The sequence below is a fragment of the Ovis canadensis genome, chromosome 2 (genome assembly GCF_042477335.2).
Source record: "Ovis canadensis isolate MfBH-ARS-UI-01 breed Bighorn chromosome 2, ARS-UI_OviCan_v2, whole genome shotgun sequence".
Taxonomy (NCBI): domain Eukaryota; kingdom Metazoa; phylum Chordata; class Mammalia; order Artiodactyla; family Bovidae; genus Ovis; species Ovis canadensis.
Genome location: NC_091246.1, coordinates 155,312,514 through 155,325,697, shown reverse-complemented (window position 1 = coordinate 155,325,697; position 13,184 = coordinate 155,312,514). Strand labels below are relative to the sequence as shown.

Here is a 13,184-nt window from a genome sequence, read left to right as displayed (position 1 = left end):
ACTGCTAAAAAGCAAATCGATACTATTCACCTACTTGATAAATAGAAATGTCTTTTGCAGTTTCACTCCACCTCATCTTGAGGTGACATAGACATGTTACTACCTCAGAATAGCACTCATTCATTTTCCTTTCAGCTGTTTTTAGAAAATGCATGTAAGTTACTACTACTGTTGTGTTAGACTTTATGTTAAATTTTTATTTAACGAATTGTTATTAAATAACACTAATTCTAAGAGTTTATGAGCTCTTCAAGACAGGCATGACTACTTTCTTAATGTTTAGAACTTCTAATATTTTGGGGGCACATAACAAGCACTCAACAAATGTTAAATTGAATCTAAATCTTTACCTTATTATGCATATGACTTATTCTAGTTTTTAGGACAGTTTTTCATTTTAAAGCCCTGTTTAAAAATGAACACAAGGAGGAAAATGGCAATATGTTTAATTAAACAAGACTGGTACTTAATTAGATACAGAAGCTTAGGAGTAACAAAATGTTGAGTGCATATAGGACAGAAGGAATTGTATTTAATTATAGTAAAAAAGTATATAACATAAAATTTGCCCTTTTAACCATTATTTAGTGTATAATTCAGTGGCATTAAGTAGATTTAAAATGTTGTGTAAGCATCACCACTATTTATTTACAAAACTTTTTTAAGTCATCCAAAACAGAAATTCTGTATCTGTTAGGCACTAACACCCTTCTCACCCTCTTCCCAAGCCCCTGGTAAATTCTGATCTACTTTCTCTCTGAATTTGCTTATTCTACATATTTCATATAAATGAAATCATAGAATATTTGGGGGCTTTTTGTATCTTACCTGTGCCTTATTTTGCTTAGCAGTTGTACCACATATCAGGACTTCATTCGTTTTATGGCCGAGGGGAGCTGTTTTTATCTGAAGAAGAATGGATCCCTTTCTTTGCCTCCTGTGTTATAGGGAAGACACATTTCTTAGACCACAGACAATCTTAGTGTATGTTATCACATCAGAGATACTGGCCTAGGTCTATGTAACTAGTTGTTTTAGATACCATGTTTTAATGGCATCCGGTCCCATCATTTCATGGCAAATAGATGAGGAGACAATGGAAACAGTGACAGACTATATTTTCTTAGAAGAAAGCAATGACCAACCTAGACAGCATATTAAAAAGCAGAGACGTTACTTTACCAACAAAGGTCCATCTAGTCAAAGCTATGGTTTTTCCAGTAGTCATGTATGGATGTGAGAGTTGGATATAAAGAAATCTGAGTGCCAAAAAATTGATGCTTTTGAACTGTGGTGTCGGAGAATATTCTTGAGAGTCCCTTGGATTGCAAGGATATCCAACCAGTTCATCCTAAAGGAAATCAGTCCTGAATATTCATTGGAAGGATTGATACTGAAGGTGAAATTCCAGTACTTTGGGTACCTGATGCAAAGAACTGACTCCTGGACAAAGACCCTGATGCTGGGAAAGATTGAAAGCAGGAAGAGAAGGGGACGACAGAGGATGAAATGGTTGGATGGCATCACTGACTCAGTGGACATGAGTTTGAGCAATCTCCAGGAGTTGGGGATGGACAGGGAAGCCTGGCGTGCTACAGTCCATAGGGTCGCAAAGAGTCAGACACAACTGAGTGACTGAACTGAACTCAACCTTTATGGCATCTTATCAAAGGACTTAAAGAGGAAGTAGGAAATACAGATAATATTCCATTGTCAGCATCCCACATCAAAATATATGAGTATCTGGGATGGAAAATAAACACAAGGTGGAGGCTTAGGTACCACAAGAATAGGACATGCACGTCAGGTGTTACTAATTGCTCTTTTAGGAGACGTTACTGGTTTATGGTAGTAGTACAGTCTCCTTGCTGTCTCTTCCTCCCTTCCTTCCTTTTAGTTTTCTATATTCTAAGCTAAAAACCCACAAGGAAAAATGTTTTGTGGAGACATAGCAAAATTAAGCTTTATTTGTGATTTTTCTTTGTTTTTTCACCAGGTTCTTCACTAGAGGCTGTAACCACCTGTGAACTCTGTAAAGAGAAGTTGCAGCTTAACCTGGAGGATTTTGATATTCATGAACTACATAGAGCTCGTGCAAATGAACAAGTTAGTATATTTTGCCTAATTTGGTAAGTGTCTATTCTGTGCATAAAGGACAACTCTTGAAGAAAAGATTAAATCATGATCTGAAAACCTACGTTAAAATAGTAACGTAATTTTCTTTTATTGCATTAAGTATAATTTTTCTTTACTTTCCTATAACTTGAAAATGAAGGGCAAAAAAAGCAAGTCACAGGTTTTAAATTATTCAGGTAAAATGTATTATATGGTTCCTAAATAAACCTGAAAATAAAGGCTTAGGAAAGTGGTCCCCAAACAGGCATGCTAACCTTACCTCCCCAGAGCTGTCTCAGTTGTGGATGCCTCAGTCCTGGAGCGTGATTGAAACACCTTGCCCTGGGTCTACATCCTCTCTCTTCTTTTAATGTTAGAAGCAGCTTTTTGTGTGTCTGTCTGGGCCCCACCCCCACCCCCCATGTTCTTCTGCTCTCCTAGTTCCCTCCAGTCTCCTTATTGCTTCCTGCAGCTTTATATAAAATACCTTATGAAATCTTTTATTCCAAGTTCACATTGTTTATAAACCTCTTTCTTTTAGTATTTGTGTCATTTTAGTCTATTTATATAATGAATAATCTCCAATCTTATTTAAAAGTTTTTCAGATATTCTCATTTCTCAGATTTTTTTTTGATGTATATTGATAACTATTCGCCTGAGAATTGACTTGGTGTCACTAATGTGTTTTTTTTGAAGCTTTAAACTTTAAAAAAATTTTGATGTGCTTATGGAGAATGAAGAACTCAGTATTTCCTCCCTTTCCCCCCTGCCAATGGAAAATTCTGGGGCAAAAAGATGTTCAAGGAGATTACAGAGTTGACTCAAGAGCCATACTATACAAGTATGCTTAGCATATTCATTATAAAAAGAGAGATGATGGTGGGAGAATGCATAAATGCTTGAAAAACACTTTTTAAATGAAGGAGTAATGGGCACTCCCTTTTTTTGATGAAGGCAAATTTCACATAAACATAAAAATCATAAGTGGAATCAAGCAACATAATCCCATATGGTACCCTTTACTTTTAAAATGTAGAAATCATGAATACCCTTTGAAAAATCTGATTAAGACCACACTCAGTAAAATTTACAGATTCACAAAATTTGTATATGATTTAAAGGATTTTCAGATCCTTTGAAGCAGATTACTTTTATCCAGGTAAAGAATCACTCAATGCAACTCTGGGCAATTGATGTAGCACAGATGCTACTCACACTAATGAGCCAGTTGTCCAAAGAGAATCCTAGTTTCAGCAAGGAATTGTCTTCAGTCTCCAAGGAATCTCTCTGGATAGCTGAGCATTGGTGTTTTAAAGAACAAGGGAAAGAGTAGGTAAAGGTAGAATGATGGAAAGAAATTTTTTTTTAATCTTCTCAAAATGAGTAGGTTTCAAAGGATAGTTTTCTCCTGCTGTCCTTCCTTCCTTTAGGTGCTCTATCATGTCTCTGAAAGGTGGTTCTTTGCATTTTATTTCAACCAGGAATGTTTTCATGGTTCTCCAAGGAGTGAATGGCCCACAATCTTAAATAATTTACAAGTGTGAGAAAATGTTAGGTGAAGTACAAAACAATGACAGTCTTGATTAAGCTTCTTCACTTTTAACTTCTTTGTTCCCTGTAAATCTTGGATTCTGGGGGCCTAACAACTGTCATTTTAAGTAACTAGTTTAATACAGTTTATTTCCTCATCCAGTGGCTTCATTTTTTTCAAGGTGATGAATTTTAAAATTAAAAAAAATTCTGGACATAAATTTCCTTGTAAGTAAAAAATAAAAGTAAGAAGTGATGATATAAAGACAGTTTTTAAATCAGTTTCAAATTTTTTGAATCCTCTGTGGAATATGAGAACAGGTAGTTGCTGAAGTTGATAACTAAGAACGTATAGCTCTTAACTTCAGATGAGTTAATTACTAAAAATAGTAAAATTTAGATAGTTTACTGTATAAAAATTACAGGATAGTTTAGATTTTTAATAACACTATATTCATGGCTTGTATTGTTAGCTTCAGAACAATAATTTTGAACCAAAGGACAGTTTTTACCCACTAGAAACTTCTATGTGAATCATCCAAGGAACAGTTACTCTGTTACCTTTATATTTATTGTTGCCTAAAAGTTAATTATATCATGTAATTTGACCCATTTGAATAGGTTTTATTTGCATATATTGATACATAGCTATACATGAAATGGTAATTTTTAGGTAAACATTTATAGCCATTTGTATTAATAGAATCTGTTAGGTGCATTATAGAATTAGATCATTCATTCTGCCCTCAAATGAGTTAAAAGCCCCACTTTTATATATAAGTCATTACATAACAGAAGACTGTAAATTAAATAAAGAGGATATTCATATACCTATTTGTATCACAGCATTAGTACAATTATGATATTATGGAGGATATTTCTTGATTTAATAGATGGTGCTATATCTCTAAGAACTGGATATGAATACATTTCCTCTAGTTATCAGTATATGAATGTCAATCTCTTGTCTATTAATTTTTCATTCTCCATATATCTTCTTTTTCTCGTTTGCTTCCCTCTTAAAGGCTGAGTATGAGTTTATCAGCTCTGGTCTCTACCTAGTTGTATTATTGCACTTGTGCGAACAAAGCTTTTCTGATATGATTGGAAATACGAATGAACCAAGCACACGTGTCCGAGTAAGTAACCTTGGAGCAGGGGGAAAGGGAGGATATGATGCAACAGTTGTTTGCAATGGAAGGCAGATTGTTTTATATGTTCACACACTTATTTCCTTTGGGAAGTTCCTATATTAAAAGCTTTCTTAAAAGTAAAGGTATTGTAGTTTTAATAGAAATTACTGTCTTTATCAAGGAGCATACGTTTTTCATAAAGCTGTTCTTAAAAAGAAGTAATTTTCTAGCTCTTGAAGTTAATTGGAATATTTGTCAGTGAGAAACAGGGACTTGGAAGTACTAAGGAAAATGCTCTTTCTAACAAGACTCAGTGTTATAACTTAGAAACCTGATACTGAACTCCAAAAACTGAGAGAGTATGGGAAATTAACTTCATTTTATTCATTACTATCCTGTAAAAGATTATCACTCTAGTAGTTTTTAAGCATCTGTATTTCAAACTACTTAAAATTTGGACTATTTGGTGTTTACTCTGTACACTATTGCCTTAGTTTAACACGTAAGAAAGTTGTTTGTTAGGTATTTTTAATTAAATGGTACTGTTATGGAAATTTATACTCTACTGCCTTGCCATTTTATGTAGCAGGGACTAGAGTCTACATGTCATTACAGTAGCATTCTGAACACGTGATTCTTGAAATGTCTTCATAAATATATCCTTCAGACAGTTTTTTATACAAATGTTCTCTTTGGTGATAAAAATTCAGTAGAGTTTATGGTGAGGTAAAACGTTTCTGTTATATTTTGAAAATTATCAAATAACAAATTCAGTGTATATGGATAGAACGTTTTTTGTAATCATGTAAACATTATTCCTACTAGCCAATTGTTAATTTTTATCATTCAGAGAAAAGAGAAGGAACTCTCAAAGGCTTTCAGAATTTGAGCAAAAATCTCTTGATTTCTAAAAAGGCAACTTGTCTCTTCAGAATAAATGAACCATATTAATTAATATCTGTTGAATTCATGCCTTTGTAAAAGGTATATACATTTAAAGTACAGAATCATATGTCATATTTTTAGGCAGGAAAATAATTGATTTATATTTTTTAGTTGACCACTAACAAATCATTTGGTTTCAAATTGCAAAGGATTAATTTTCTCCATAGTTTTTGGAGTGTTATATTTATGCAAGAACATAGTGGTATTGAATAAGATTATTGTTATCTGCTCCCAGTTTCTATATGATTAATACATAATTTCTACATAACTGATAATGATATATAAGATGTTTTTAAAAGTCATATCATTAAAAGCTTGTAATTTTTGATGTGGGGGATGAAAGATCCCCCTATTTAAAGGCTTAAAATTATGTTTGACTTTTAAGTAGAAATGAATCTCTTATACTGATTCTCTCTAGATCCATTTGCTACATTTAAACTACTGTATTTCTTTCTGCATTGTTTCTAGTTTATTAACCTTGCAAGAACTCTTCAGGCACATATGGAAGATCTCGAAAGTAGGTGGAATTTCCCCTCCCCAGACTTGTTGAATTTACTTTTGCAAATTAAACCCATAGAACAAAACCCAAGTATATATACTCTACCAAATTAGAGCTTCATTTATAGGCTTAATAATACCAGAATAATTGATTTGGGAAAGATGGGTTGGGCAACTGACATTAGTTTAATAGCATATTTTTTAATTGCATTAATTTTAATGTATAGAAGGATATTATTTTAACCATCAGTATTTTGCTTTTATATAAAATAAAAATATATTTAATCACCTTAATTTTAACACTTCTAATGTTAACACTTTTTTTAAAAAGACATGTTTAACTACTAATCAAAACACACTTCTTAATTGGCTAGATTTTTTATTTTGTGTATGAAATTTTGTTATTTAGCTTTGTTAGATCATAAAAGGTGTTCCCTGGGTTTATATACAGTTCGAGGAAAATAGTGAAAGAGTCCTAATTCTGAGTCCCTAACAGAAGCCATAGTTTTTTTTGTTTTGTTTTTTTGTTTTGTTTTGTTTTTTTGCTCCTTGTTCAGGTCCTCATGGACCTTTAATAGGCAGCCAGCTACGCCAGCAGCTCCAATCTCTTAAGATCACGTTCCAGCTTTAGGACTTCTGCCTGGGCTCCTTTGTGAAGGCACTTAATGCCCAAATCTTTACAGGCATCTGCACAGCTTACCCTCTTCTCAAAGTCCTACAATCTCCAGGGTGCTTCATACCAGGTGGGCACAGATATTGGTGGCTCTGGAACAGTTCTTGGGAATCCAAGATTACCCTACTTAGCTATTGTGCTTTTTTACCCAAGCAATTGGCACTCCCCATGATCAGATTCCAGTACACTCTTTGAAGTGTTATCCAGTTGATTATCTTCTATACTCACCTTTAAAATACTTGGACTATTATATGTAGTCTGTGTAATGTTTTACCTTTAAAGAAAATTTAGCATCCTTTGAAGTAAGGTTTCAAAAGGACCTAATCCTCCTCTTTTTAATTCCTTGAATATTCTTAGGCATGGGTTTTTGTCATTGAGTTTGTACAATTTTAAGTTTTAAAAGGATTTAGAGCTGCAGTTAGGTGATACAGTTTCACAATTTTGGTTAGTATGTGTGGAAATGGATGTAAAGGAGTCAAAATGGTATAATAAAGTGGGACTTCATTGGGTGTAAATCTTTTTTTCCTTCATACCTTCTTAGTTCAGGTCCATCGTGTTGGCTAATACAAAGATCTCTTTTTTGTAAGTTATAATTTATATTTTGTCAAATGTGATGAGAGTAATCTGTTGCAGTGTACATTTACCCGGATTGCTGTTAATTTTTTTTACTAATGTTCTTATTTAGAATTTAGTTTATTAAGCACGTGAATGAAAGGGAAAAGATGGTTGAAATATGTATATCCAGACTGAGGGTGAAAGATGTCGTGGGTGTTACTAGTTGACTCCTAAATACCAGAGTACTAATATATTCTGAAAACTGGTTTTGACTGAATTTTCTTCTGTAGAGTTAATCCAGTAGAAAACAGAAATTCTCTGAAAAACTATTTTATTTTTTAGTTTGACATTTCTCCATGATATATATAAAACTTAAGTGTAGGATTTTACTCCTTATGAGCTAATTAAGTCTATGCTTGGTATCATTTATCTAAAATTTCTGCAAGGTAAATATATGGAGACTCTAGTTTCATCTGTACATGTTGCATGATTTTTTTCTTGTTGATTGCATTTGCTGGGTGCTCTTAAATTGTCCAGTATTAAATATAAGAAGAGTGTGCATTTATCTTTTCTGCTCTTGATAATAGGGGAGATGCTGGTTAGATGTTTAGTGAATTTCCATTTTCCTTCACATACAGTTTATACAGTCTTACACTTACTATGTCCTAAGACATTCAAGTATGTTTTCTATTAAACTCTTGAGCTACTAATGACTCTAAAATAAATTGAGGTCAGAACTGTTGCAAGAGTGGTGAGTCTTTGACAACATGGAGGCATAGAAATACTCTCAACAAAAGGTTTTTACTAAATCCAATTATTTTAATTTAGGCTGTATCTATATAAAGCTTTTTTGACTAAACAGAACTTTTTCTTGGCATTCTATAGACATAGCTCTGATGTAAATTGCAAGAACATCCATAACCTATTATTCTATTTCTATGTACATTTTTTTTCATTCTCATCGGATACATCAAACATGCAGCGGTAAGCCAGATTCTCCTCAGGTGTGTGAGAGCACTTGCCTCAAGTTTACTCTTTGTCTAGTGTATTTATCATTAGCTGTTATGGACACAAACTGATCTCAGGAATGTTTTAGATGTTCTTGAACCACATTTTAAAATTTTCATTTCAATAAAAACTAACATAACAAAAAATTGTGGGGGTGGGGGTATTGTGGCTAGGCGTCACCTACAAACTACCCTAATGTAGTCATCATAATTTATCATTTTGACCAAACAGTATATAATAAATTGGGATTTTTGTTTTATAAATCATTGCTGTTCTGGCTTCATACTTACACTTCCATTCTCATCCCCCTTAAAATCATCCTTGATCATCCTGTTTTCTTTCAACAGCTTCAGAAGATGATTCTGAAGAAGATGGAGACCATAACAGAACATTTGATATTGCCTAACTGCAAATAGGACAAATGGATGATCTGTGAACAGGCGTTATTAAAACTGGCAATTACGTATGAGTGAATTTTGTGGGGAAATGTCTGTTGAATATATTATCTCTATAGAATGAATATATATATATTCATATATACACATTATGCATGTATATATATGTTCATTCTCAAGTGTTACTGAATTAAAATTCTGCTGGACCTTTAACATGGCCAGTGAATCTAATGTTTATATTAAAAGTATTTTTCTTTTAATGAGTGGGGAAAGTGTTACCCTTGTTTTAAATAAGCAATGTTGACAACCCTTTTTTGTGTTCTGATTACTGTAGTTATATTTATGAAGAAAGGTTGGTGTTTTGGTCTGTTAGTGGTAAAAGTGGGACAAAATAGGATTTCAAAATAAATTGCCAGATGGCACCTAAGTATTTTTATTTTTAAAATGCCTTACGTTGCAGTTTCAGTTTTATAATCATTTGCTTCCAGTGTTTAAAAAAAAATAGGGAGAAAGTTAAGAGCATTATATTAGGTTTCCAAATTTAATTTGAATTCTAAATTCACTTAGCAGTAAAATCTAATTTTCTAAAAAAGTATATAAAAATAAAGTGTACAAATGATGGATAAAGTTTTGTATTGATTTGGAAAATGCAGGTTATATTTGATAGACCATAGTATGTAGTATGTAGATATTCCTCTTAGGAATATTGCAGCTGTAAATTATATCAGAATTGCTAGCCAAATGCTGTTTGTTTAAAAAAAAATTATTGCAATCTCAAGTTAATGAGATACTTTTAAGGCCCACATTCAGAGTTTAAAACACTGGTTTTCAATGTGTTTTTTAGTGTTGTCACTTCTTTATAGATAAATAAGATATAAATAACCTGTTTGGATCCTGGTTGTTTTTAACTGTTCCTTGGTAATTCTAAACCTTTATTTGATGACCTAATATTTTTCACTACCTTTAGAGAAGAGATGAACATTACCTATTCACCATGACTAGATTAACACTGTGGTCCTGAGTTGTGTATACATCCATAACACTGTACATTTTCTTCATCAGCACCCTTAGGATACACTTTAAAATGCCTTCAGGTGGTTTCAGGTTAAATAAAGTCTATGTCAGACTACTTTTTCAGAATCTAAATAGAAACTATGTAATTTCCCAAATGTGAATCAACAGTTTGCTCACTTTCAGACTGTTGGTCTTAATGTAAAACTTTGGCTTGAAATAAAGTGCATACTGATTTACTTTATAGTTTGAAATGTTTCCTTTTAAACTGGTGCTCAAAGAAGCCTTCAAATATTATAGCCAAAAACCTTACAGTTTCAAATTCCATTTTATATGAAAATAACTGTTTCTAAACATTTGCTGAGCTTCTGCCTGTTATCTTTGTATTACCTTCCTTAAAGCAGATATGCAAAATTTAAGGATGCCAGTGTCAGTATCTTTACTACAGGTCTTTGCTTTGAATTCAAAGCATTTATGCATTTTAATAGAACTCAGTATGAAAATGTAATGTCTTCTTAACCTACAAAATTTTTTATTTAAAAATTTGAAGTAAATGGTAGAATACATTCCATTGACATGCATATAGTTTATTTATAGTTTTGCTAAATTAACTGCTAAATGACAGATACACAATGACTTGCTGCTGCTGCTAAGTCGCTTCAGTCGTGTCCGACTCTGTGCGACCCCAGTGACTTGAGCTTTATAGTATTCTTATAGTTTGTTAGTACTACTTAGTATTTCAATATTATATAAGCTTCTAATTACCTGTAAATGTGAATTAGAGGAAATAAGAAAAATCTTTCATTGGTTATCATTTTTTAGATTCTGAACAAAATAGAGACCATACAATACTCAAATTCCTAAGAATTTAAAAATACCAATTTCTAATAAAATGTTAAAAGTAAATGGTAAATGGTAACTAAAAGAAAGGATGGTAACAACAGCTACCAAAGCTAAGAATTACATTGTCATTATTAGATAGAATCAAGACATTTGAAGAAAAGCAGTTTATACATTCTGAGTGTAAACAGGCATGCTTATGTTATTACTAATATTAAAAATAAATACAGACTTGAATTATCCAGTTATCTGTTGAACAATGAATAGACACAAAGGCCTGTTACAGATGTTCAAATATATAAAGAGAATTAAGATTTAACACTGCATTACCAGGGCCTTTTAAGGACTTGTTTGAAATCAAACATGAAAAGTCACTTAGAACAACCATTTTGGTAGAGCTGTCATTGGGTAGAAGTTATTGAAATGAACTGAAGAAATTATGTTGTTTAGAAATGGAACGGGAGACTGGAACATCATTTTCCAGTGAAACTTTCTATCATAATGGAAATATTGCCAAATATGGTAGCTACTAACTGCATGTGATCTGAGCATTTGAAATATGGCTAGTGTTAATTGAGGAAGTGAACTTTAAGTTGCCACATGTAGCCAGTGGCTACTAAAATATATATTGTAAAGATTTGTGATAGAAAGTTTTAAGAACAGAAAGTTGGTCTTAATTCTTAAAGGATTGGTAGAATTTTAGTTAGAAAAGCAGGAAGGAATCCCAATCTAATTTTCACGATTAATAGCCCTGTTAATACTCTTAATAAAATAGACATTTCAGTCAATAACACAAAATCTCAATATTACAAAACATAATTGTGTAGTAACACCCAGTTCTTTAGTACGACAGTCACATACATTATCATCACTTTTTAGTTCACTCATGTCTTGTTAAAAAAAACTGCCATTAATTGTGATGAGGAATGATTCTGCTTCATGGTGGCCAGTGGAAACAGGTGTCACAAGCCAAGACTTTGTTGCCACTGGTTAAGCTTGAGAGAGTATCTCTACATATGAACAGTATTCCCATGAAATGACTGATGGGATATGCATTAGGGAGAGACGCACTTTCCTTGCACTTTCATGTTTCTTCATATAGTAAATACAATTTTGTTAAGTACATACCTTATCTTTTCTAATAATGTGAAGTTATAAAAGTTGCTAAAGAAAGCATTCTTGCTTCAGCTGTACTGCATTTTCACTTTTTACCACCAAATGATTCTGTCTTAAAATGTACAGTATACGTACCAGAAACTTGAACATCATCACTACAGTAGTATGCAGTTCTCTGCAGTTATTGCTTACACAGTTTTCATGTCATTGAAATACTTCACTGAGGCTTGGGGAGCATGAGATAGATAGGAACATAGGATATGGCAGCAGGAGAGAAATCCTTCAAGGGCTCTGTGCATTACCCATGTCAGCCTCCTCCACACCGTCCTGGTATGGTATGGCTGTAATTATTTTGCTTCACGAAATCTTACTGAGATCCTGACAATTTATGATCAGTGCTAAATAGTGTTAATGCTGTGGTCCAAAACAGTATTCTAAAAAGTGTTAAAATTATATAATTATATGGCATATGGGGTATTAAAATCTGTAAAATTTTCCACATCTAATACATTTAAATCCTAAAGGGAGATAGATATATTAGAGGAATTATCAGAGTAACCAGCACAAGTGATATCTAAATGAGAATCTTTTAAGGTTAGGTGTATTCTCCATATCTTATTGGTAAAGGAGCAAGACAATAGAAATTGCTAAAGATCTAGTGATTGCTAAAACTAGTGGTAAGTAGAATTTTTTTTCAACTAAGGTGATTCAACTCAGTGGAAGGAAGATAGAGGAGGTAAGACAAGTAGACTGGATTTTTACTTTTACCTGCTTTCCTTAATTCAAGTGAAAGATGCACTTGGGAGGTGGTCAAAACCATTAAATTATATCTAAGGTGGTTACTCCTTTTGTCTTTATAATGATCCTAAAGATAAATTTTGTCATGATCAGTGATTACATAGAGTAATGAATGTTACTGGAATAAGGTAATATATCATAAAAACTAATTTTCATTATCAGGTTTTACATTGAAATCATGCAGAAGAATCACTGAAAGGTATTTGATGTCTTAATCTGACATTTCCAAAATCTTAATTAAATTGAATATCATATTCATTTTCCTCTGCAACTACTAAAACACAGTCATCATTATATGGTGATTGGTGTGCAGTTGAAAAAACCGTGGTGAAACCAGAATCCAAACTTCTTTTGTACAAGAACCAAACAACTGCTCCCAAAACTGTCAAAATTACTGTGCCAGCAATCACCAAAGCTGATATTAAAATGCGGTTATCTGAAAAAGATAAAATATGGGAAATCAGGATATACAAGTTGCTAGTATTGCTTTTTGGGGCGCATTAATATTATAGTTTCATCACTTAGATATTTACCTATTTTTGAGAATTTCTCACATTGGTTATGAA

General features: G+C 32.8%; 2 protein-coding genes across 22 annotated transcripts in view; one reads left to right on the top strand and one right to left on the bottom strand.

Annotated features, from left to right (window-relative positions):
- The window catches only part of MARCHF7 (membrane associated ring-CH-type finger 7), a 47,593-nt gene extending 37,485 nt beyond the window's left edge, over positions 1-10,108 (top strand). For 4 of the 21 annotated variants that reach the window (XM_069577412.1, XM_069577417.1, XM_069577411.1 and 1 more), the window contains 4 exons: positions 1,997-2,106; positions 4,672-4,785; positions 6,193-6,241; positions 8,806-10,108. In XM_069577412.1, the coding sequence (XP_069433513.1) occupies positions 1,997-2,106; positions 4,672-4,785; positions 6,193-6,241; positions 8,806-8,864 (332 nt within the window). In that variant the 3' untranslated portion in view covers positions 8,865-10,108. Of the gene's footprint in view, positions 1-1,996; positions 2,130-4,671; positions 4,786-6,192; positions 6,242-6,779 lie in introns of all 21 variants that reach the window. The other 17 variants (XM_069577409.1, XM_069577414.1, XM_069577413.1 and 14 more) reach the window with 8 other exon arrangements.
- Positions 10,109-10,372: 264 nt separating this feature from the next.
- Positions 10,373-13,184, bottom strand: part of LY75 (lymphocyte antigen 75) — a 119,909-nt gene continuing 117,097 nt past the window's right edge. The window contains exon 39 of the mRNA XM_069577406.1: positions 10,373-13,054. Within this exon, the coding sequence (XP_069433507.1) occupies positions 12,852-13,054 (203 nt within the window). The 3' untranslated portion in view covers positions 10,373-12,851. The remainder of the gene's footprint in view (positions 13,055-13,184) is intronic.